The sequence below is a fragment of the Miniopterus natalensis genome, chromosome 6 (assembly GCF_054644295.1).
Source record: "Miniopterus natalensis isolate mMinNat1 chromosome 6, mMinNat1.hap1, whole genome shotgun sequence".
Lineage (NCBI taxonomy): Eukaryota > Metazoa > Chordata > Mammalia > Chiroptera > Miniopteridae > Miniopterus > Miniopterus natalensis.
In genome coordinates, this window is record NC_142086.1 from 59,639,918 (window position 1) to 59,662,506 (window position 22,589).

The window sequence follows — 22,589 nt, forward strand, 5'->3', positions numbered from 1 at the left end:
TTGGGCTTTCTTTTTCCTGGAAGCTTTCAGTCTCTCCTCTTCATCCATGTACCTGAAATTTCACAGGGATGGGTGTGTCTAGGTGTGGACCACCTTGCATTTGTCCTGTTCAGAGCGTGTAGGCCTGTGCAGTTTGCATACTCCCAATTCTCTTGAGCTCTGGGGACTGTTCTTTGATATTATTTCTTTGATAATATTCTTCTCTATATCTTCTCTCCTTTTCTGGTGATTCTATTAAGCCCATGCGGGACTAGCTGGGTGGAGTCTTTATATTGCTTATCTCTTCTTTCTTTTATTGTTTATTTCTTTAATTTTCTGAGAGGTACTCTAGAATTCTAACCCTATATTGACTTAAAAAACTTTTTTTTGACAATCATAACTAATTTTGAAGGATCTCTTGATTTTTTATTACCTTTTCTAGCATCTGTTTTATAGGATATTAGTTAAGGACATGAAATCATGGACTTTGGGGTCAGACTGCAGTCTTACTACTTACTAGATGTATAATATTGGGAGTATTTCTTCTCTATGCCTCATGAAAAGATGATGATGATGGTGAGTTAGTATGTATAAGACACTGAGAACAGTTCTGGTACCTGAGATAATCCTTAATACTGCTGAGTTGTCCTGGGATGCAGTAGAGCCTGATGGCACGGGCTCTGGAACCAGATTGTCCCCAGCTCTCCCATTTACTTGTGGCTGTGGGCAAGTTTTGTTTTATTGACTTTTTAGTTTGAATAACTTTTAATTTACAAACTAGTTCCAAAAATGGTACAAAAAATTCTTGCAGGCACCTCATCCAGATTCCCGAAATCTTAGTATTTTACATAACTATAGTGCAGTTATCAAAATCAGGAAATGAACACTGATAATATTATATAATCTACAGACCATTTCCATTTCACCAGTTGTCTACTGATGTCCTTTTTGTGGATCCGGGATCCAATCCAGTATGAAATTTTGCATGTAGTTGTTATGTCTCCTTTACTCAGGACACGTTTAGTTTTTCTTTGCTTTTTATGTTCCTGTAATGTTTGAAGAGCTGTTTTGTAGAATGTCTCAATTTGGGTTTTCTTATGAATAAATTCACATTATGTCTTTTTTTTGGGGGGGCAAGAATACTATCGAAGTGATATTTATTGTATTGTGTCCGCCCCAGTGCATCATATTGGGAGGGACATATGTGAGTGTTTTGCATCACTGATGCTGTTGACTTTGATCCTTGGGTAAGGGGTGCCTGCCAGCATTCTCCTTTGTAAGGTCACAATTTTTTGTCTTGTGCTTAATAAATTTCATATGGGGAGATACTCTGAGACTATGTGGATATTTTGTTTCTCGTCATATTTTTACACAGTGATTTTAGCATTTATTGATGCTGTTCTAGCCTTCCATCTTTTCATAATATTTAACTACCTTCTTTGATAGCTAGAAACCTAGGTTTATCCACCAAACCCTCCCTCCCTCCCTCCTTGTCTCCCTCAATACACATCAATATCTCTGTGAAAAACACACCTACTAACCAGATACCTGGTGTGCATTTTCAGTATTTACTTTTGGACAATTTAGACAATTTTGGACAATTATAGTTTCAAATATTACTTCTGCTTGTTTTGTTTTCCTTCTTCAGGAACTCCAGCTTTACATAAGTTATTCCTGCTTTACTCATCTTTCATTTCCACTGCTTCCTTCTCTGACCCTTAAACGTTTTTCTTTATGTCATTTTCTTGATGGCTTTTTTTTGTCTTTTATGCCTCTTACTACATTTTCATTTGTGTCTCTTTTCCTTTGGCACTTGTATTTACTCATTATTTTTGACATGATTCTCCTCCCCCTCCCCCAGAGTTTAATTATTATTTCTATGTTTTGCCCATTTTGAATGTCTGATTCAAAATGATATTTAATATCCCTGAATTCTTGTTTGAATATATTTAATTCAATTTGGAGTGTTTTCTTAATAGTTTTCTTCTATTTCGTGTTGGGTTTTTTTGGGAGGGGTTCATTTGCTGAGATGTGTTGATTTTTATGGTAGTAAATTTTTTCTCTCTCACCTCAAGATATGTTTACTGATTCCAGAGAGAGGAAGAGGGGGAAAGAGAGCGAGAGAAAGAGAAAGAAAGAAACATCGATCTCTTGCCTCTCTTACTTGTGCCCCAACTAGGACTGAACCTGCAACCCAGGCTTGTGCCCTGACCAGGATTTGAACCTGAGACTTTTGGTGCATGGGATGATGCTCCAACCAACTGAGCCGCACCAGCCAGGGCTTTTTGTGGTAGTTTTGTATAGACTTGATTAGTTTTCATTTGTTCATTTTGTGGATATTGGGTGACTTATGAAATTCTTGATTCATTGGAAACCTCTTCTATCACTGCAGCAAAGTCCAGTTCTTTATTTTTTCATTTTTATTTTTTCTGGTGTTCAGGGGAGAATTTGCATGTCTTCTGATATTTGTTTGTTCTTCTCGTCTTGCAGGATGCTAGCTTTTCCTGTTTTGTTTCTTTTCCCCTTCACCTCTCAGTTGCCAAAGGGTACCTCTCCCTTCCTTTTTGCCCCTTTCTCTTCCAGAAGGCACTTTGATGAAGCCACCTCAGGTCACGTGTGCCTCAAAGCTCCTTTCCAGCAGTCGGTGACTGGATCATGTTTTAGTATCTATAGATTTAGGGGCTGTACTTTTTCTGGTGGTGGTTATAAACCAATTTTAGGTGTTCTGCTAGCTCCCTCTTCTCTCTCTCTCTCTCTCTCTCTCTCTCTCTCTCTCTCTCTCTCTCAGTTTTTGTCAGACTGTTCTTGTTTACTGTGGAGGCTTGTGGCAGGAGCATGAGTGATTGCTCACTGGGATTCAATGTTTTTTTTTTTACTACAGCTATTTTCAAGCCTAGACATTCTGTGGTGCTAGTTATGTGGAGAACATGATTTGTTTGTAGTTTTATTTGTTTTTCTTATCATTCTTTATTGTTTGCAGAGGATATGTGGGGAGATGCAGATCTAGGCAGCCACTAACCACCTATCTGGAAGCTGCTGGGCAAGTTTTTAACTCTCTAAACTTAGTTTCCTTATATGTAAAATGGGAATAATAATTACACCCAATTAATAGAGATTTCATGAAGGTTAAATGAGATAATATTTATGAATTGTTTAGAACACTATCGGTCACATAAGTGCTCAACAATTTGTAGTTGCCATTATCATTATGTTATGGATGCGATATTGGCTTGAATAGTGGATACTGTGGATGCTGCTTTAAAAATAAAACTCTCTTAAGTTGACCCTCCTTTGGTACTGTGCACCTCATCCTCTGCCCTTTTATGGACTGTGCTCCTGTAAGCCATGCTTTAGCTTCTGGGTCATCTCCCCTGTGTTTTTTTCTTTTTTTTTTCCTGACTTCCTCTTGTCATGCAAAGTAGGCTAAATAAAACCCATCTTAAAAAAAAATCTTTCACTGATCCGTTTCCTCTTCTAGCTCCTCACTCTATTTCTCTGTTCCCTGCCATAGGAGAACTCTTCTAAAAAGTTGCCTATACCAGTTGTCTTCATTTTTGTTTCACATCTCCCATTGTCTCCTTAAGCCATGCACAAACCTTTTAGCCCCCACTACTCAACTGAAATGGTTCTTACCAAGGTTACTCTTGACCCGTCTTTTCAAATCCAAGCATTAACTTCTGTGTGTTGACCCCACAGTAGTATTTTTGCTATTATTTTAAATGATTATGAAATCCTTCAGACATAAAAAAAGTACTAAAATAATATAATGTACATGTGTATTTGCCATCTAGTTTAAAGAGAGAAAATGATCAAATCATTTGACCCCACCCCCAACCCCACCCATTCCCAATTGTATCCCTTTCTATGCTCCCAGATGTAGTCACTACACTGAATTGGTATTTCTTGTTCCCATACTTGTTTTGTACTTTTGCTACATATGTTTCCCTATCTGATATGTAGTGGAATTTTTCATGTTTTTAACCTCCATATGAAAAAGATTATTCTTAAATATCTTCTTCTGCAACTTATTCTTTTTATTCAACATTTTGTTACAAGAATCATTCATGTTGCCATGCTAGAGTTTTATTTTCACTGTGTATATAGTATTCCATTGTTAGCTCCGACTAGACTATAATTTATCCATTATGTTGTAGATGGACACTTAAGTTGTTTCCACTTTTCAGTTGTTACAAACAGTCCTTCCAGAAACATTCTTACAAAAATTTTCTTAGATGTGTTTGGTAATACCTAAAGGAAGAGCTCCTGGGTTATAATGTATTTAACTAGACTCTTCTTTTGAATCACCTTGTTCTAGGCTTCCATGATACTACACTTGTTTGATTTTCATCCTACTTCATAGGCCGAGCAGTTTCCTCTCATCCCTGATCCTCATTCTCTACTACACTCTATATTTTAGTGTCCTGGGGGTTTGTCTTTGGCTCTCTTCTCTATATTCCCAGCTTCTTGCTTCGATTTTCTCTAATTTATTATCTCCCATGCTGATACCAGGATAATCTTTATCAAATGCAATCCAGTCATGTCACTGCTTTGCTTAAAGTTCTTCAGAGGTCCCTGCTGCGTCTAAGTCCAAGTTCTTTATCATGGACAAAACCATTAAGGATTAGCCCCCCACGTATTACAATTCCTACCTCTTCTCTAAAGGATCCTAAAGACCATCTCTCTAGCAGGCTGGGCCTTTGCTTAGACCATTTCCTCTGTTTACAATTTTCTTCTCCCTCACTCCTAATTGCCTGTTAAACTTTTGCTCATTTTAAAAGATGACTTATTTACATGTCCTGTTTTTTTAGGGAAGTCATACGTGACACCTTCAGGCGGAAGTAAGAAATTCCTTCTTTGTGTTCTCCTAGCAGTTTGTTATTTCCATTATACTTCTTGATTCATTTATCCAGCAAATATTTACTTATTTGCCTGCTATATGCTAGAAATTGTTTTAGACATTGGGGCTAGAACAAGACAGGGTTCTTATTTTCCAAGGAGTCTAGATTCCAGAGGGTAGAAAAGAGAAAAAACAAGTAAACAGACAATATTATTTTAGACAGATAATGTGGTGATGCAATGGAGAGTGTATGTGCGTAGTAGGTGGGGATGAGCATGACATTTCAGATTGAGTGAGATGCTGTTTTGAGTTGAGACCCAAAAGATGAGAAGGAGCCAGCCATGCAGTGACCTGAAAGAAGAACATTCTAGGCAGAAGGAACAGCAAGTGCAGAGGCCCTGGAGTAGAATGAATTTGGTATGTTTAAGGAACAGAAAGAAGGCCAACAAGGCAGGAGCATAATGAGCTGGGGAAAGGGGGTGCTGTATGAAATAAAATCTGATAAAATCTGAGGCCCCAGATCACGTAGGGCCTCATAGGTAAGATTTATTGCTTTTAAGTGTAGTGGGAAACCGTTGGGAGATTTTACGTGAGAGAGTGACATGATCTGATTTGTGTCTAGAATTACCACTCTGGCGGATATGAGGAGGATTATAGGAGGAAAGAGTGAGAGCAGAAACCAGGGAGGAGGAGTTGTTGCACGTGGAAGATGTTGGTAGCTTGGATTACTGTGGTATTTGTAGTGTCCATGGGAAGAAGTGGAATGACTTAGGATATATTTTGAAGGTAGGCCACTAGGACTGGCTGATGGACTAGATGTGTTGGCTTTAAGAAGGGATGGAATCAAGAAAAGGACCTCTTTTCCTGAGTAACTGGGTGTCATTTACTGACATGTGGCTGACTAGTGGTGGTGGCAGTGATGAGAAAGTTCTGTGCAGGAGGAATCAGAAGTTACTTTTTAGATATTTTAAGTTGGATATGCCTCTTAAGATTTCAAAGTGTGAATGACAGGAAGTCACTTGGTTAGGTGGCTCTGAAGGTCAGGGATTGACCTAGTTTCTTGGTTGACCTATATCAAATGACCAGAGACTGGGGTGACTTAAACAATGAACATTTATGTCTCACAGTTCTGGAGGCTGGAAGTCTGAGATCAGGGTGCAGTATGGTTGGGTTTTGGTGAGGACCCTCTTCCAGATTGCAGACCACTGACTTCTTGTATTCTCACATGGCAGGTAGAGAGTGAGGGGTACTTCTGGCCTCTTCATAAGGGCCACTAATTAGGCTCCACTCTGAAGACCCAATTACCTTCTAAAAGCCTCTCCTCCTAATATCATCGCATTGGGATTAGATTTCAATATATGATATTTGGCAGGGTACAAACATTGAGTTCATAACAGGGATGGAGATAGGTAATTTTGGGAATCAGGAAGTTATTCATTATATATTAAAGCTGTGAGACTGGGTAAAATAACAGAGTTTGAGTGTAGATGGAGAGAGAAGAGAGCTGAGGCTTTGGACACCACAGCATTTAGAGAATGAGAGGTAGGAATATAAGAGGGAGTCATAGAAGACAGTAGAAGGAGAGAGGATCAGTTGCGTCATGCTGCTTAGAGTTAGAATATGATGCAGGCACAGGTATGACCACTGGGTTTGACTTCCTGCACGCCACTGTGACCATGGTGAGAGTACCTTTGGGGCATTCCAGTGGTCAGAAGGTAGAACTCGGCTTATCACTTTAATCGACTGCATATGTACCTGTCACCTCTAGAATGTGAGCTAGTCCTATTTCTTTTTAGGGCTTAGCATATAGTAGATGGTGAATAATAAATGCTTGCAAGTTCGATTTTTACAGTGTAGTTTAAAGAATAACATACTTTTTTACCCTCATTTAGGATGCTTTTAGTTCACTGATCCTTCCCACCAATTTGTATCAGTTTAAGGAGTATAGTCATGTGAGTACTAACGTAAAGGAAACACAGAGAGAGAAGCAAACCCATTTTAATAGAGGTTCTCAGTGCATCCTGCAGCCATTGTGCTATGGTGAACAGGGTCGTGCTCTGGACTTGGAAGGCCTGCCTCAGGCGCTGGCTCCACTGGTTGGCCCTGCTGAAAGTGTTGGTGTCAGATCCCCCACGCTCTCTGGATCACAGTTCTTCAGCTGTCATATGTAGGTAATATTAACAAATCCTCCTACAGAATTTTCATGAGCAGAAAATGAGCTAATACACAAAGTATAAAGACACTCTGTAAGAGATATTTTTGTAAAGATAATTGGATTATCCATTTTGTTGCAGACTTATAAAGTAGATTAGATCAGAGTGTCATGAAGTTCATATTTAGGCAGTGGCGTGTGAAAGGCAACAAGTTTGGGGAGGACCCAGATCACTGCAAAATGTAATACTTTTTTAGAAATATATAGGAAATTAATTTCTTTTGGCTTTATCCGCTTATCTTTCCCAGATAAATTTAATCATCCTGTTAGAACTGAAGAATAGACTCTTTTACTTTAAGGTCAAGTAATCACATCTAGCTAGTGGTCTGTTTACCCCTGTGTTATATATCTGAAAGAATAAAATGTAGTTAGTGTTGCTTGTTTTCCCTCTCTCTCTCTCTCTTTTTAGTGAATATATGAACTCGACAAATTTTCCCATGGTGATTACCCTTTCATTTTACTTCTAGGGTAAAAATCATGGTAAGAAACTCAGAAATTACTATGCAGCCAACAGCTGTCCTCCTCCTGCCAGAATGAGCCACGTGGTAGAACCTGTGGCCACTCCAGCTGTTCCAGTCCCTCCACAGGTGAGACATGTGTCAGGGTGGAAGCTGTCCTATGCACAAATGGTCATGGATGAAATTTGCCATCCATGTGCCCATCAAGGTACAGTTGGGCAAATACTCCTGAAAGGTCCCACTTGGTGCTTTTAACTCCTTGAACTCTAGGGTTGGATTTAATGCATGCCAAAACCCACGAACCTTGAGATTCTCATTGGCTTTGGTTGTAATGCATGAAGTGATGAAACAAATATTGTTTCATGAGTCTCTATGCATTTCTCAAAATTCTGGCTTAAATGACCCTCTGTGTCTAGGCTAAGCTAGAATAAAACCCAACTAACCCTGAATAGAACAAGAGATTTTTAGACATTTATATCTTTATTCTAGTTAATTCCATTTACTTCATAGTTTGCTTCCCATTAAGATCAGTTTCTTGAGATGCCCCTCCCCCATCTTTTTTAACGGCTGCTCGGAGAACCTGTGTAAACTCTTTGGTTGAAAGCAGTTCTGTTCACTCTTTGTAAGTCAGAGCAGGTGTTTCAAGCAGGATATTCCTGTACTTTAATAGCCCCTGACAGTGGATTCTACTCCTCAGTCTGTCTTGAAGTATTATTTGTCTTAGAACAATACAGTGGCCATAGGAATACCTCTGAGTGCTTACTGTGCCAGGTACTCTGCTAAAGGCTTTTCATGCATTGTTTCATTCAGGAGTGGGACTAGAATGGGGAGAGGGATGCACTTCACTTGGGCACAAAATTTAGGGGGGGAGACAAAAAACAGTGGTCAAGATAACTTTTAAAAATTCAAAATTTAATGTAAAAAAATTCATTGGTGAACAAAAGGTCAAAAACTTAAGGACAGGGTAAGTATTACTGATTTTCTTTTTGCCTCAGGCATGGCACAGTTACTGATCCTTTCTTTATTAAAATTTTGATATATTGTTCCTCATTGATTTTTTTGCATGAGTTTTGATTTGTAAAAATATTCCATTAAAATATTATTTACCTTGATTACTGGGTTTTTTGGATTCTCACTTAAATTTTATGCCCGTGGCAAGTGCCTGCCTTGCCCCATTCTAGTCCTGGGGCCTGACTATATGTAAAGCTTGCAGTAACTTAGAGATGTTGGCCTTATTACTCAAAGTAATCCATGGGCCAGGAACATCAGTCTCCTCTGGAAGTTTATTAGAAGCTCAGGTAAGCTAGGTGACTTGTCCATGGCTTTACACGTGGTGGGGCAAGAATTTTTTTGATCTTAGATTTCTACTCATAACCACCGTGGCATAATTTTACTCTTTTGAATGCCAGTTTTCCAGTACATAAAGTAGGAATAGAAATACCAGCTATTCCTCCATCATCAAGAATTTGTGGGGATAAATATGATATGTTAAACACAGAGGACAGGAGAATTCCCAGGATGATCTTTAGGTAGTGTAGCTGCCACAGTATTAATTCCTGAAGGCAGCCCTAGAACTGGATGGCTGCTCCCTGTTGGGGACTGTTTTCAGCTAGCTCCACCCTTTTTGGGCAACCAGCCTTAGCCTTCTTTCATAATCTAGCCCTTTGTGGTGTTTGAAGAGAGCTCTCCTGCCTCTAGAAAATCTTCCCTTCCTGGTGAAAGAGTGCTGCTTCTCTGAGCTGATCCTGATATGCTTTCCAGACTCTTGTACATTTTATTTCTCTAGACAGAATCTAGTTTGTCATTTTTTGTTAACCCAATAACATTTATTGAGCGCATACTGTCTTTCAGGCACTATGTTAGGTTTCCTGTAACTCAGTTTCCCAGCCTGAATACAGTTGGCTGGATCTGCTGGTTATTTTTTCCTAATTGTGTTATATCTATAGCTAATTTGTAGACTGTGAGCAGGGGCTCATTTAAAAAAAAAAAAAGTGTATAGCTTCTGCATGAGGTAGCAAGCCCTACACACAGTAGGTGCTCAGTCAGTGCTTGTTGATGGATTCTAGGCTGACTTTACTTTTTCTGATAATGTGATATTACGCCTTACCTATACTACCGTAAATCTTCCATTCTGGGTTTTTAAGTTTTTGTTTTTTTTAAATTGCTTCATTGGAGATAGCAATGAGCCATTTCATTCATTATTTTGGTACATTGGTGATTGTCCTGCAAAACCATGAATAAGTGCCTCCTAGCCTTAGATGGAACTTTGAGAAGAAGGGAATAAGCTCCAGATTTTTTTTAACCTTGTTTCTTATGTCTGTGATGTCAGATGGGCTCCTTTAAGCCGGGAGGCAGAGTGATCCTGGCCACAGAGAATGATTACTGTAAGCTCTGCGATGCCTCCTTTAGTTCTCCGGCTGTGGCTCAGGCTCACTATCAAGGGAAGAATCATGCCAAGAGATTGCGGCTGGCGGAAGCTCAGAGCAACTCGTTCTCGTAGGTATTGCCGTTTTCTCTGAGGCCAGAGTGTTGTGTGAGACTGACTGTCTGTAGAGAGAAAGAGTTGAAATGGATCCCTGTTTATCAGTCTTACCCTTTTAAAATTTCTTTTCTCCAGAGAATGCTCAGAGGCTGGTCAACGGCGTACCCGGAAAGAAGGGAATGAATATAAGATGATGCCTAATAGGAGAAATATGTATACAGTACAGAATAACTCAGGTATCCAGTGGATTTCCACATACCTTAGCTACTTTCTGCAGATGGTCTCCTTTATTTTTATTTCTTCTAATCGTAATAGATAGCCCTGAGAATTTGGGATAAGCTGTTTTGTTTGAATTGGTCTAGTGACTTTTCAAGCAGGTGTTTATTTCAGGTCTCGTTTATTTGTTTTCTATTTAATACATTATTTATTTTGATTTTAAATTGTCATTTATGTTTTAAGATCTTTTATTATAGTTCCTTTATATTTCTTCTGGTATTTGCCAGCTGAGAAATGTAAAATGCATTATAAAAATGGGCTATTTGGTTTAAAGATGCACCATGTTAAATCGATATTTATTGGGGAAAGTAAAAAAAAATTATAGCAGTGTTTAACCAGGGTAGGGAATTAGAATTACCTGAGGAATTTTTATAAAATACACATGCCTGAACCAGGACTTAGAGATTTTCAGTCAGTAAATTTGGAGTAGGACCCAGACATACATATGTCTTGAAATTGCTTCCTTTATGATTCTGATATACACCTTCAGTTCAGAACAACTGGTTTGTAGGTATGTTTTCTGCATTTTCTGATTATTTTCAGGAGGGAAAGTAGGACTGAGTATTCCCTCATGCTCCCCCTGCCCCAGCCTCCAGTGTATACACATACCAGCACAGGTCATTTGTGTGAACACTAAAACAAATGAAAACCAAAAAAAATTAATTGGAAGGTAAGAGAAGCATAGAAAATAGGGACACATTGAAACAACAATGCATTATAATTAATAAAAGCATAAACATATCAGGGACACATTGAAACAACAATGCATTATAATTAATAAAAGCATAAACATATCAGTAATTACAATAAATGTAAATTTACCAAATTCTCAGTTAAAAAACAGAGGTTATAAGATTAGATTTAAAAAATTAGCTGTAATGAAGGTAGCTGAGATAACTGTATTACTATTAGATGAAATAAACGTTAGGCCACAAGGCAGTATAGACTCTGTTCTCTGACCAGAGAATAATGAAGTGAGATGTCAATAGCAAAAATATTAAAAAAAAACCACAAAATTTTTAGTTGTTTGGAAATTTATAAACATTTCTAAGTAATTCATGGGTCAAAGAAGAAATTATGTGGTATATTAAAAATTCTTAGAACCAAATAGTAATTAAAACACATTAAATTTGTAGGGTGCAGTAAAAGTATTATTTTGAGAAGTCTTAAATGTTTATTATAGTAGAAAGGCATAAAATTGATAAGCTAATGTTCCAACTGAAGAAGTCACTTATGTTAAAAGAAGAAAATAAAATTATCAATACCACTAACATCTTTACATGTTGCTCCACTTTTTCTACATACTACTTTTTAGAAATGTGGTTATATTTTGTGATGTTCTTGTTTCACTTAATAGCATATTATAATCACATTTTCCTGTAATGAACATGTTTTCATTATTTTTAGTGACTGCATGGTTTTCATTATTCAAATTGTATTTTTGGAACTCCCCTTTCCCGACATCACCTCCCCCCAAAAAAAGCTTTTTATAAATGTCCTTGTTGATAATTCTTTATACAAAAATAATTAATATTTTCTTAGGATAATTCTTAGAAATAGAATTTTTGGATTAACGAGTTAGCATAATTATAAAAGTTCATATAATGCCGGGAAATTAAGTCATTTTTAAAACTGTATTTACTTTTTAGAGACATTGTCATTTAGAGTTTGGGCTTGGCTCTACAGTAACCTTTTTGACAATAGTTGGAAGAATCGTATTAGCTTTTAGATCGAACCTATATAAAATTGTAATTTAAAAAATCCATTAACTTCACATTCATTTAAAAACTAGGAATCTGTGAAAAAAACACAAAACAAGGAATCTGTGAATTTTATAATTTTATCTTAGAAATACAAATTACAGTGATGATTGATCAGACTGTTGTCATTTACTTAGTGAATACTTTGAAGTGAACACATTACTTTTATCTCTTGCTTTAGCAGGTCCGTACTTCAATCGCCGCTCCCGGCAGAGAATTCCACGGGATCTGGCCATGTGCGTCACTCCAAGTGGCCAGTTCTACTGCTCGATGTGTAATGTTGGGGCTGGTGAAGAGGTGGAATTCCGGCATCATTTAGAGAGCAAGCTGCATAAAAGCAAGGTGTCTGAACAGCGGTACAGGAATGAGATGGAGAACCTGGGCTACGTATAGTGATTGTTGTGTTCAGATAGAGCAGCTCGTCCTGCCTGTTATTTGCCTTCTGTCAACATGCCCTGCTTCGTGGTCCTTTTGATATGAGTACATTCCTCTGCTTAATGTTAATACATGTAACCTGCAGTGGTACCCTGCGGTGTCAAAACCGGGGAAGGACAAGAACGGGCTTCTTAGGTCATGATGCTTTTTCAGGTCAGTTGTGTTGAGTTACTTAGAGCATGTGACCTACCTGCCCCATGAAAAATAATTCTTTATCTTGACCAAGTTCTGGTCAGTTAATAGCCTGATCACTTAAGAGCTTTAACTATTTAAAAATCTCATCTTCTTTTGCAATTTTGGTTTTTTGTACTGTTAAGTAAAGGATTTTATTGGGTTCTTCAGATCAAAGTAAAAACAGGTAGGCAAAGATTTCGGTTTCCCAAGGCAGCGTTGGAACTACCACCTCAGCTCAGTGTCTTGTCGGTAGGATATCCTATTATAACCTGATTAGGGTCTTTCATAGGACATGTTCCCCTTTGTCGTGTCTTCCCGTGATTGAGATGAAGGTTTTCTTGGTTCCAGACACTCCCAGTGTGCGTATGGACTTCCAAACAGTGAAACTTCATTTCCAGTTGTGGGTTTCACTCATTTAAGTGCCACTTTCTTCCCTCTTTTATTCTCCCAGTTGAATTAGCTTGTCTCATAAGTTCATTTTCATGCCTCAGCTACGTTGTGGGATTTCCAAGCCCCACATTCGAATATCCAGTGAATTCAAGATAGATACGGTATTTTTTTTAAACAAATATTTTTCAGCTGGTTTTAGAAAATGTAAAGATGTGTTTGATTTTTCAGTTTAGAGTTACGTCATTGATAATGACGTCATACTTATATGATGGTCTCAGTCCTGAGTTCAGATCTCTGGGTATTTGGTTTGGCGGACTTTGTAGATAAACTGATCCTTATATTTTACTTACATTCACCTCTGTCTTGCTAGTTGGCTGTTCTGAGAAATACCATTACCTTACTGTTTTATAGCTAAAGAGGAGTTTTAAAAAAATTAATCAAATTACAGTATCATTTCTAGCAGAAAAAGACATGAACTTTGATTTCATCCTAATTCAGCTTCCTTGAAGATAATAGAAATACATTATAGATTACTTGGTATCTGATAGTTAAACAGTATTATTAGTTTTTTGTTTTTTTTAAAATAAAGCTCTAGTGTATGTGTAGATGGAGTACTCTATGAACTTTCATTAACTGTATTTTATCTGCTTACTCTAGTTACATGGATAAGACCGGTGCTCATCCATAGTTCTTTTGCAAGGCCACATAGAAGTTTATATTCAGCAGTATCTTTGCACTATGGTCAATTCACACTTGATTGCTTACATTACCAATTAAAAAATACCAAACTCCTTTTTTTCCTTGAGAATTCTAAATGCAAAGAGATGGGGAGAAGGAAATTATAATAATTATGCCTTTTCTTTAATACTTCTAAACGATTTTTGAACAATCTAGATCCAAATTTGAAATTCAGTTTTGTAATTAACCTCTGGTACAGTATCCAGTCACTCTTATGTTGAAGTGATAGTTTTTGAAAAGTTAAATTACTTAATTTTTTTCTTTTCTTTCAGAAACAAAAGAATAATGTTCCATTGAGACTCTATCTAGACCTGTGACCCTTTGTGTAGTAACCTATAAAATACAGTTGATTAGGGCAATTTAGAGCTTATTTTATTGGTCAGAGTGTTACTCATTTTGCTGCTAAGTATAATTTTTTGGTAGATTTTAATAATACAGTGCTGGCCACTTGGTTCTATAATTATTTAAAAATGCAACTTTTCCTTTTCTCTGTATGTACATTTATGTACATATACACACACATGAATGTTTTTGTGATACCATAGAGAAGGTTTCATTGAATTCTTATTTCAAATAACAGTAAAAGATTTTGGATAAAAATTTGCATTTTGTGAAAGTGACATTCATCCACTTTCAGTTTTTCCTTTGCACATAAAATTAAAGGAAGGGTTTCCCTCACTCTCCCTGCTAAACAATTTCATTATATATATAAAAAGCAGTGGATTTGAGGCCTTGATGTTTTTCCTGGCCTTTCGTATTCAGGTTTCCAGTCTCCCAGTGCCCTTAATGGATGTTAGGAATGCATAAACGCATTTTCTTTCAAAGAAAAAAGATTTATAGTGTTATTTCTTACTTGCTGTTTCCTTTGCACTAAAAAAGAGCTATGTGTTTGTTTTATATGACACTTTAGATACCATATTGCCTACAGTAACTCTGTTTGCTCCTTAATTTCTAAACTCTAGGAAGTTGATAAATAACTTCCATGATCATTTATAGAGGTTACATATACATCTCCCCTAAAATTAGCCCCTACAAATCTCTGTGACAGTGGGTTGGATTCTGGGCTTGTTACCTTGCAATATTCTGTGTTTCACAGGTGAGACAAAGGGTGACAGAGGCTGTCAGAAAGGAAATGCCTGAATAAATCCATCTCTGCATGATGCAGTTTCTCATAGTCACGCATTCCTTATAGACAGTGTTTTTTCCCTGTCAGAGAAGATGGTGTTACTACTGCAGTCAGTGACATGATGTCTGTTGATTTCATTTGTGAAGTCCAGTCCTGCTGTGTAATGTGCTTTAGAATTTGCACCCCGTGCTCCCTAGGAATCATGTTAGTGTCTTTTATATGCTGTATACAAGGATGGACTGAGGCCTAAACAACAGAAAACCTGTAATCAGTTAAATTAAGTAGATTTCAGGCATCATCTGCAAGAAGCACTCATGGCATCACAGTCTCTTTTCTCTGTGAGTATCTTTGTGTAAGTTGTCATTCAGAATCAATGTGAGAAGATGACAGAAACTCTACTAAGATACTGAGGGCAAGAAGTTGTAAAGGAAAAATTCCATGTCCTAATTAAAAGATTGGATTGCATATGTCTTCAAAGTGTTTTTTTCAAAAAATGAAGCTACAGAACAGAGTGTGCCATGTAATATTTCTGACTCCATGTTGAACAGAAAATACTTTGTTGGTCTAGTCTTTGTATATCATGTACTGCAACTTGTAAATATGTGCATGTTGTTTATTAGGTTTGTCTGCCTGTCTCTTATTGCACTGAATTCTGAAAGTGGATACTTTTTGTGTACCATCCATTTGGAAAAAGTTCCTCCTCCAACTCCTCACTGTTTCCCCTTCTAATGAGTTGGTACACTTAGAAAACCATTTAGGTTTTTGAAGCCCTGAGATTGAAGAATTGTGGCTGAGATCATCCTTATGTCCCTCTGACTTGAACAGCTACAAGGAAGCATGAGATTTCCCACCTTATTTTGCAAAACAGTTCTGTGGCACTGGTACACTTGCTATAGCTACGTAGCTACACTTTGAACAAAGATACAATGTTTATATATATATGTATATATATATAAATCATCTTCTGTAGATAGATTTTAAGGATTAGCTGTGGGATTTATGATTTCCTCACTCCAGAATTGGCTGGAACAATGAGCAACGACAGTTTGAGGACCATTCAGTGACCTATGTAAAATGAGTTTGCTTATATCAGGAGAGACCTGTAATCATCCTGCATAGTATACTCTACAGAGTGGCCTAGGAATGGTGGATTTGGAACCTAATCTGATTTGCTTCCTCATGGCAGAACTTGGGCTGGAAGTGCTCTGTAAAGAACTTGGTGAGGTATATGAGGACGATAGAGCTGCTTTAGAAATAGAGAAATGTTTTGTCAGTATAGGCAAAAGTTTAATGCAGGTTGTTGAGATCTTTAAAAATATTCTACCCTACCAACTTTTTCCTTTTTTTTCCAGCCAAATCACTATTCAGGAGTTTCATACATAATAGTGTTTTGTTGTTGCTTTTATTATTATTTTTTTTGGTGGTGGATCTCTACTATTGTGAGTTATCAATCTAACTGAATAGATAAGTAGCTGTGTAAATAGCTTCTCATACATTTGTTCTGTTAGCTCTTTGGACTTTTGCTTCGCATTATGAATGGGAGGATCATTTATAAACTCCCTTTCTGGGTAGCTACCAAAAAAATACTGGCTTATGGTCCCATGTGACCCTGTCTTTGTTAAGCCCAGAATCTGAGTGCCTTTAGCAAGTTTTAGCATTTTACAGAGAGAAGAAATGGTAGAATTACTGCCATTAATCACAGTTCATTAAACACAGAAGCTTGGAATAGCAAAGATCTGTGTGAATTCTGTGTTTTACCCCCCCCCCCCGCCCCCTTAATGCAATCTCAATTTGATATTGAGTAAAACTGTTACTAGTATTGATCAGGAACCCTACACCTTGAAAATGAATTCAGGTGTCCTAGGCTGGAAACAGTCATAGATTCTTTTTCACTTTTATTTGTTATATTTATATTTAGTGAATGGTGGTATGGTGGATTGGGAAGAGCTTGACACCAATGTTTGGAAAAACTTCATCACAGCGTTATTTTTCAAACTTGTGTCTTCTGTAGAAAGGAGAGAATTATGTATTGCAAATGAAGTGTGGGAAGAAATTGTCATGCCCAATAGATATTAATTGTGTTACTTTGTTTCTGTATTTAAAAAAGCATCTTTACAAATCAGGTCTGCTAAATTTTCTCTACTTCAAATAATTTTAAAAATTCCAAATTTCTGAGTACTTTGAGTCTTTAAAACACACTGCTGAATTAATTTTATTGTAGAAATTTAACATTTTATTATGAAAATTTTCAAACACTTATTGGGGTTGAAAAATTTTTTACAGTAATCCCCACCTCTAGATTCTACAATCAGTGTTTTTCTATACTTGTATTACCACATATCTGTCCATCCGTCTATTCACCCATCATTCCATACTTTATTTTAAATATACATTTCAGTGTAGATTTCAGACAACACATTTCATTTAAACACTTCAGCATAGGTGTCATTAACTAGAGTTTAATAGTTGTTTAAATATCAGTATCTTTTAAAAAGCAGCTGTCAATCATAAGTTTAGATCAGACGTTTCTTGAACTCATGAAGTTGATAACCTGAGCCAGTTACCGTACATGTTTTCTCCTGTGGGCGTCAGCCTTCCAGTTTTGTTTTCATATATGCTTAGAGGGAGGGAAGACAACTTTCAAACTGAAGTTTTCTCGTGTTGGTCATTTTAAATGCTTAGTTGCCATCTCTCTTAAAATTTCATGATAAGAATTTCTCTGTTATCCTGGTTATGATGTATGTTGCTGAACTATGCAGCTTCTTTAAAAAATTGTGAGTTGCTGATTGGGGTTTATTAAATCAGCTTATACCTCATTTCAACCTGCTGCTGCTTTTCTCATATTACCACGTTTCCTTCACTGCTTTCACCTGTTCCACCAGAAAATATAGAGTCAGACCCATAGATGATTAGCTGTTTTCAATAACTCTGGAAGAGCAGATTAAGTAGTTTAGAAAGTTAAAACCATTTACCAAAAGCCTTTGAGTTCCCTGAGAATGTAGTTGCCCATGCTTCCTCTAGCCATAATTAGCAGGACTGAAAATGATTGTACTGTACAATGAGTTGTTGAAATTGTGAGCCTTAGTGACTATCTCTAGCTTTACTCTAGTACTCTCTGGAAAACTTTTTTTTTTTTTTTTTTACATATGCCTTTATTATGCCAATTTTTTGTCGGCAAAGAATTTAGGTGACTTGCTCCAGGGCATGAAGATGCAGTGGACCTGTCAGAATTGGAACTTCAATGTTCTTGATTGATGTTCTCGTGCTAAACTTTGTAAGACTCATGGCTTCTAAAAGAACACTTCCTTTGGGGCCCTTAAGATGAAAATATGTATTTTTACTAATTAGACTTTTCATTTTTAGGCATTTCGTGACTCTTTAAACTTAAAGATCTTTTCATGGTCATAGTTCCTCGTTAAGCCAGTGAAATTGCTAAAAACATAAGTTTACTGTTGAATACTAACTAATGCAGGTTTTATCAGATTTATTTCTGCATTTCAGTGATTCTCACGATTCATTCATAACTCTTTCTATGTAAGTGCTTAAGTGACCCCCTCACTAGTGAAAATAAATGTTCTATATCACTGATTATATGTATATTCTCTACATGATCTATTTTTTTAAGGAAAAGTAACCCCACGTGTCAGAAGGAATGATATTATCCTAGGGCAAAGAACATATAAAGTTTATTTCTACTCTGCAAATCTGGCATTTACAGGAACAAAACTCTTTTAGGGTGGCTGGTCATTGTTTACCTTCTTTTGGTACTTGGGCTCTTTCTGTGGTTTTGTAAGTGCGTGTGTCATTTTATGAGAATTTCATGTTGATTCTGTGTAAATTGGTGTTTACCTTGTGGTATCCTCAGCTGCCCACAATAATTTAATTTGGGTATGGTGTGTCTGCTTTGAAATGCCTTACTAGCGTATGTCAGACTGCTCTAAAGCATTCCATGTATCTGCTAGGACAATACGTTGTCTCTCTTGGATGTGTGCTTGAGATCCAGAAGCAAAAATGACTTCGTTTTCACTGTTAAAGTTGCATTTTAGTGCAGCTATTGTTTTAAATTGGAGAATAAAATCATGGAAAACCAAGGGAGACATTAGAGCCCATTATTTAATGGCATGGCAAGCTTTTAAACCAGTTTTTGCTATTTCACTAGAACAATGTCTCTGGTAAAGGATATGGCTAAAAAAAAAGTGCCAGCCAAAACTGTGTGAAATTGGGGTTGTTTCCTAAAATTATTTCTAAATGTCCTACAGGGGTTTAGCATCTGTGCGTGCTGTTGGGGCTACGTGCCAGTTGCCGCGTTGGAACTCTTTTTCTGTTCTGGGGCTACAGAAATGACAAAAGTGTCATGGGATTAAAACCAATCAACTGTGAATTGTGAAATTGAAATTGCTCTTTTGGTTTTATTTTCTGCATATTGAATATAGAAATCAAAATGTTATTTAAAATTTACACTGCTGATGTTGATGGCTTGTTCTGGCTGTGTATCCTCACCATGTACTGATTTCTGATAAAGGCTTGACGTTATAACAGGTATTTTGTGTTCAATTGAATAAAACAGTTTCTGAGTCTTGTCTGCAGATTGTTTGTTTATGACTTGGAGATCAAGGAAAAGGTTCGCTGTCAGCATGGAGGTGTTATTTTTGATGCTGATGCACGATGGCTGTCAGTTCACCATTCACCAGTCTGCACATAATCTGCCACGGACTTGAACTCATGCAGAGTCTGGTCAGCTCTTGGGCTTGCAGTAGAAATGACCTAGCCGCCCACACTGCCCTCCCCACTCCCCATGTCATTGGAGTTAGCCTGAGATGGGAGTGAGTTCTTAATTTTATTGATATACTGTATTTTAAAATTTATCTTCCCTCCAAATTTGGAAAAAAGTTGAGCTTAGCAGGACCATAACTGCTGCTCCTAGATAAGAAACACATAGTAACAGGCATACACCCATTAATTGTTTGGGTATTTCACATATAAAATATTCATAATTAGCTTAGAAATACAATATATTATTAGGCTATGGTCATCAAGCACTCTGATTTACTGTATGCAATGTGCTTTTGAACTTAAACGCTCATTTTAAAGAGTAGATTATAGGCCTGGAAGGTGCCGTTATGGTTTGTTTAATCGGGATGCAAGACACATACGCGTACTGTCGTGGGAAAAATTCTTGTCTGCACAAAAAAAAGTTTCTGAATGAACTGAATAGATCACATTGACTCTGTGTTTTAAAATACTCAAGGCATCAGCACATTTTATTAAATCATCTCCAAGAGATTTTTAGCTTAAAAGGAAGCCCATCATAATGGGCATTAAAGAAAAAAAAAAGTCTTAAACTAGTAGAGCTTTTCAGCTCCTTTTTTCAGGCATTTCTGAGGCTTATCCGTTCACTGAAAATCTATTCAACATCAAGCACGGGGTATTAGCCTTTAAAATTGCCTGTCTGTCAAAGACTAGCAATGAACTTTCCCAGTCTATTATAAATTGATATTAGATTGTAGAGAGATCAGAAATAGATCTTTTTGTGATGAGTTTTAAGACTTTTATCATCTGAGTTGAGACTTAGCCCACCAAGTTTTCTGCCTTGTGGGATACTCATAAATTGTTGAAAATTGGGAATTTACAAAAAGATGAAGACAGGCAACTATTGTGAATTGTAAATATTATTGATTAGGGACGTGATTATGCATCCTTACCAAAAAAAGAGAAATCACCTGAAAATACATTTGATTGTGTATATATATGTGTGTGGTGTGTGAGAGAGGATGAGAGATTGAGGTGTGTGTATTAGGAGGAAGTACATGTAAACAGGTTTAAGATGTCAAACACGTGTAATGAAGCATGTCCAAAGGAGCAGAGCAAATTTGCCATTGGGAGCAATATGTGCCCACAGGCAGTCTATAGAACTGCTTTACATTTTGGATGTCTTTAAGTATAACTAAAGCTTTAAATGTGTTTTGGCTGGCAACCGTCCCTCCAGAAAGGAACAAGATGTCTTTACTATTAGCTTCAGTTTTTAATCTTTGCTGATGCCAGCAGCTCTCCTCTGTTGCTGTTTTCTAGAAATAGCTCCCTAGTTTATGGACTCTGACCAAAGGTATCTAGTGCCACCCTGTGGACTCACTAAATCTTACAGTTAGCAGTTTGAATGTGGCTGGTACACTACCTTTGAAGCAGGATCTGTGGCTAAAAACCACCTAGTGGAGGAAAGGCGTTTTCATTCTAAAGCAGGAGCAGACATTGCATCTTTAGGAGGTATCACAGAGCTTATTCCTTTACAGTTCCAGCTACTGAAGTATGCAGAGGAAGCAAAATGGTGGGCTGGGAATCAGGATGCATATGTATGTATATGTGAATTTTATGCATGCGTGTGTAGGATTTTTTGTGATGTTTTAGAAATAATCTATTTTGCTTTAAAAAAAGATCCATTACCCATACATGTCTGGGTATGTGAACAACAAAAAACAGAAACTAAAATAAAATATTGTTCAAGGAAATCCCCAAACTGAAAGGGAAGGACTTGAAAAATCTTTCATCATAGAAGATTGTTGAACATTTTGAAAATTATACACAGGGGCAGTTGTTATCAGACATGTAACATGTTGATAATATAAAAAGTAAACTACAAAATACTAAAGTTTTCTCAAACATCACTTATTTGGAGGAAGAACATCATGACTTCTGCTTCAATAAGCTGGATGCATAGAAGGAGACATTTTAAAGTCTTTTATTAAATATTTTAAACACTTAAAAAAGGTATATACTAGCATAACTGGTCCCAGTTCTGTCACCAGTATGCTCTTGAGCATGTCACTTAATCGTCTGAAATTTGGTTACTTAGAATTGGGGTATTATTAGGTGTGAATTACAGTTCCTTTTTTTATCCCTCTCAGTAGTGTGGATAATTTAGAGAATGGAGCTCTTAAAAAAATTAGTTGAGTCTGTTTCTGTTCTGCTTGTTTATTTTGATTTTTAGATTCAACTGTTGGTAGATATGTATTTATTGTTCATATTTGAAATCTTCCTCTTAAAGACGACCCTTCAACATTTCATGTAATACTGGTTGGGTGGTGGTGAACTCCTTTAGCTTTTTCTTGTCTGAGAAGCTCTTTATCTGACCTTCAATTCTAAATGGTAGTTTAGCTGGGTAGAGTAATTTTGGTTGTAGGTCCTTGCTTTTCATCACTTTGAATATTTCTTGCCAATCCCTTCTAACCTGCAAAGTTTCTGTTGGGAAATCAGTTGACAGTCTCATGAAAGCTCCCTTGTGGGTACTAACTGCTTTTCTTTTGCTGCTTTTAGTATATAGAGTGAGAGCTGGGGGTACAGCTTCCTCCCATACAGAAGTGTTGGCAGAGGCTATTGTTCCTTTGATGAGCCCTTCCCCTACAGAACCAGCGGGCAGGTGCCCTGAGACTCCATCAACCTGGCTCTCACTGTTTGCCCTGCCCTGGTGATTCTCTGAGAGGCTCTGCCCCACTCAAATTTCAGGCCCACCCAAGCTGTTTCCAGTGGCTTTTCCATATAAATGGCCTATATTTGCCCATGCTTCGGATTTTCTTAAACAAGCAGCATCTGGTCTCAGTGTTCCTTATACCTCTTCTAAGTGGCCCCAGACCTGGCACTAGCAGCCATCTGCAGATTGCTTTGTAGTTTATGCCTGGTGACCCTGGATAGAAAGAACACAGGTTGTGGCTGACCTTGAGCTGCACCTCC

The 22,589-nt window shown here is 37.2% G+C and overlaps 1 protein-coding gene across 4 annotated transcripts in view; it reads left to right on the forward strand.

The window, feature by feature from the left end:
- ZMAT3 (zinc finger matrin-type 3) overlaps positions 1-19,453 on the forward strand; it is a 30,474-nt gene extending 11,021 nt beyond the window's left edge. For 3 of the 4 annotated variants that reach the window (XM_016218072.2, XM_087818302.1, XM_016218073.2), the window contains exons 3-6: positions 7,496-7,615; positions 9,816-9,982; positions 10,104-10,204; positions 12,186-19,453. In XM_016218072.2, the coding sequence (XP_016073558.1) occupies positions 7,496-7,615; positions 9,816-9,982; positions 10,104-10,204; positions 12,186-12,397 (600 nt within the window). In that variant the 3' untranslated portion in view covers positions 12,398-19,453. The remainder of the gene's footprint in view (positions 1-7,495; positions 7,616-9,815; positions 9,983-10,103; positions 10,205-12,185) is intronic. The other variant, XM_087818303.1, reaches the window with a different exon arrangement.
- The last annotated feature ends 3,136 nt before the right edge of the window (positions 19,454-22,589 follow it).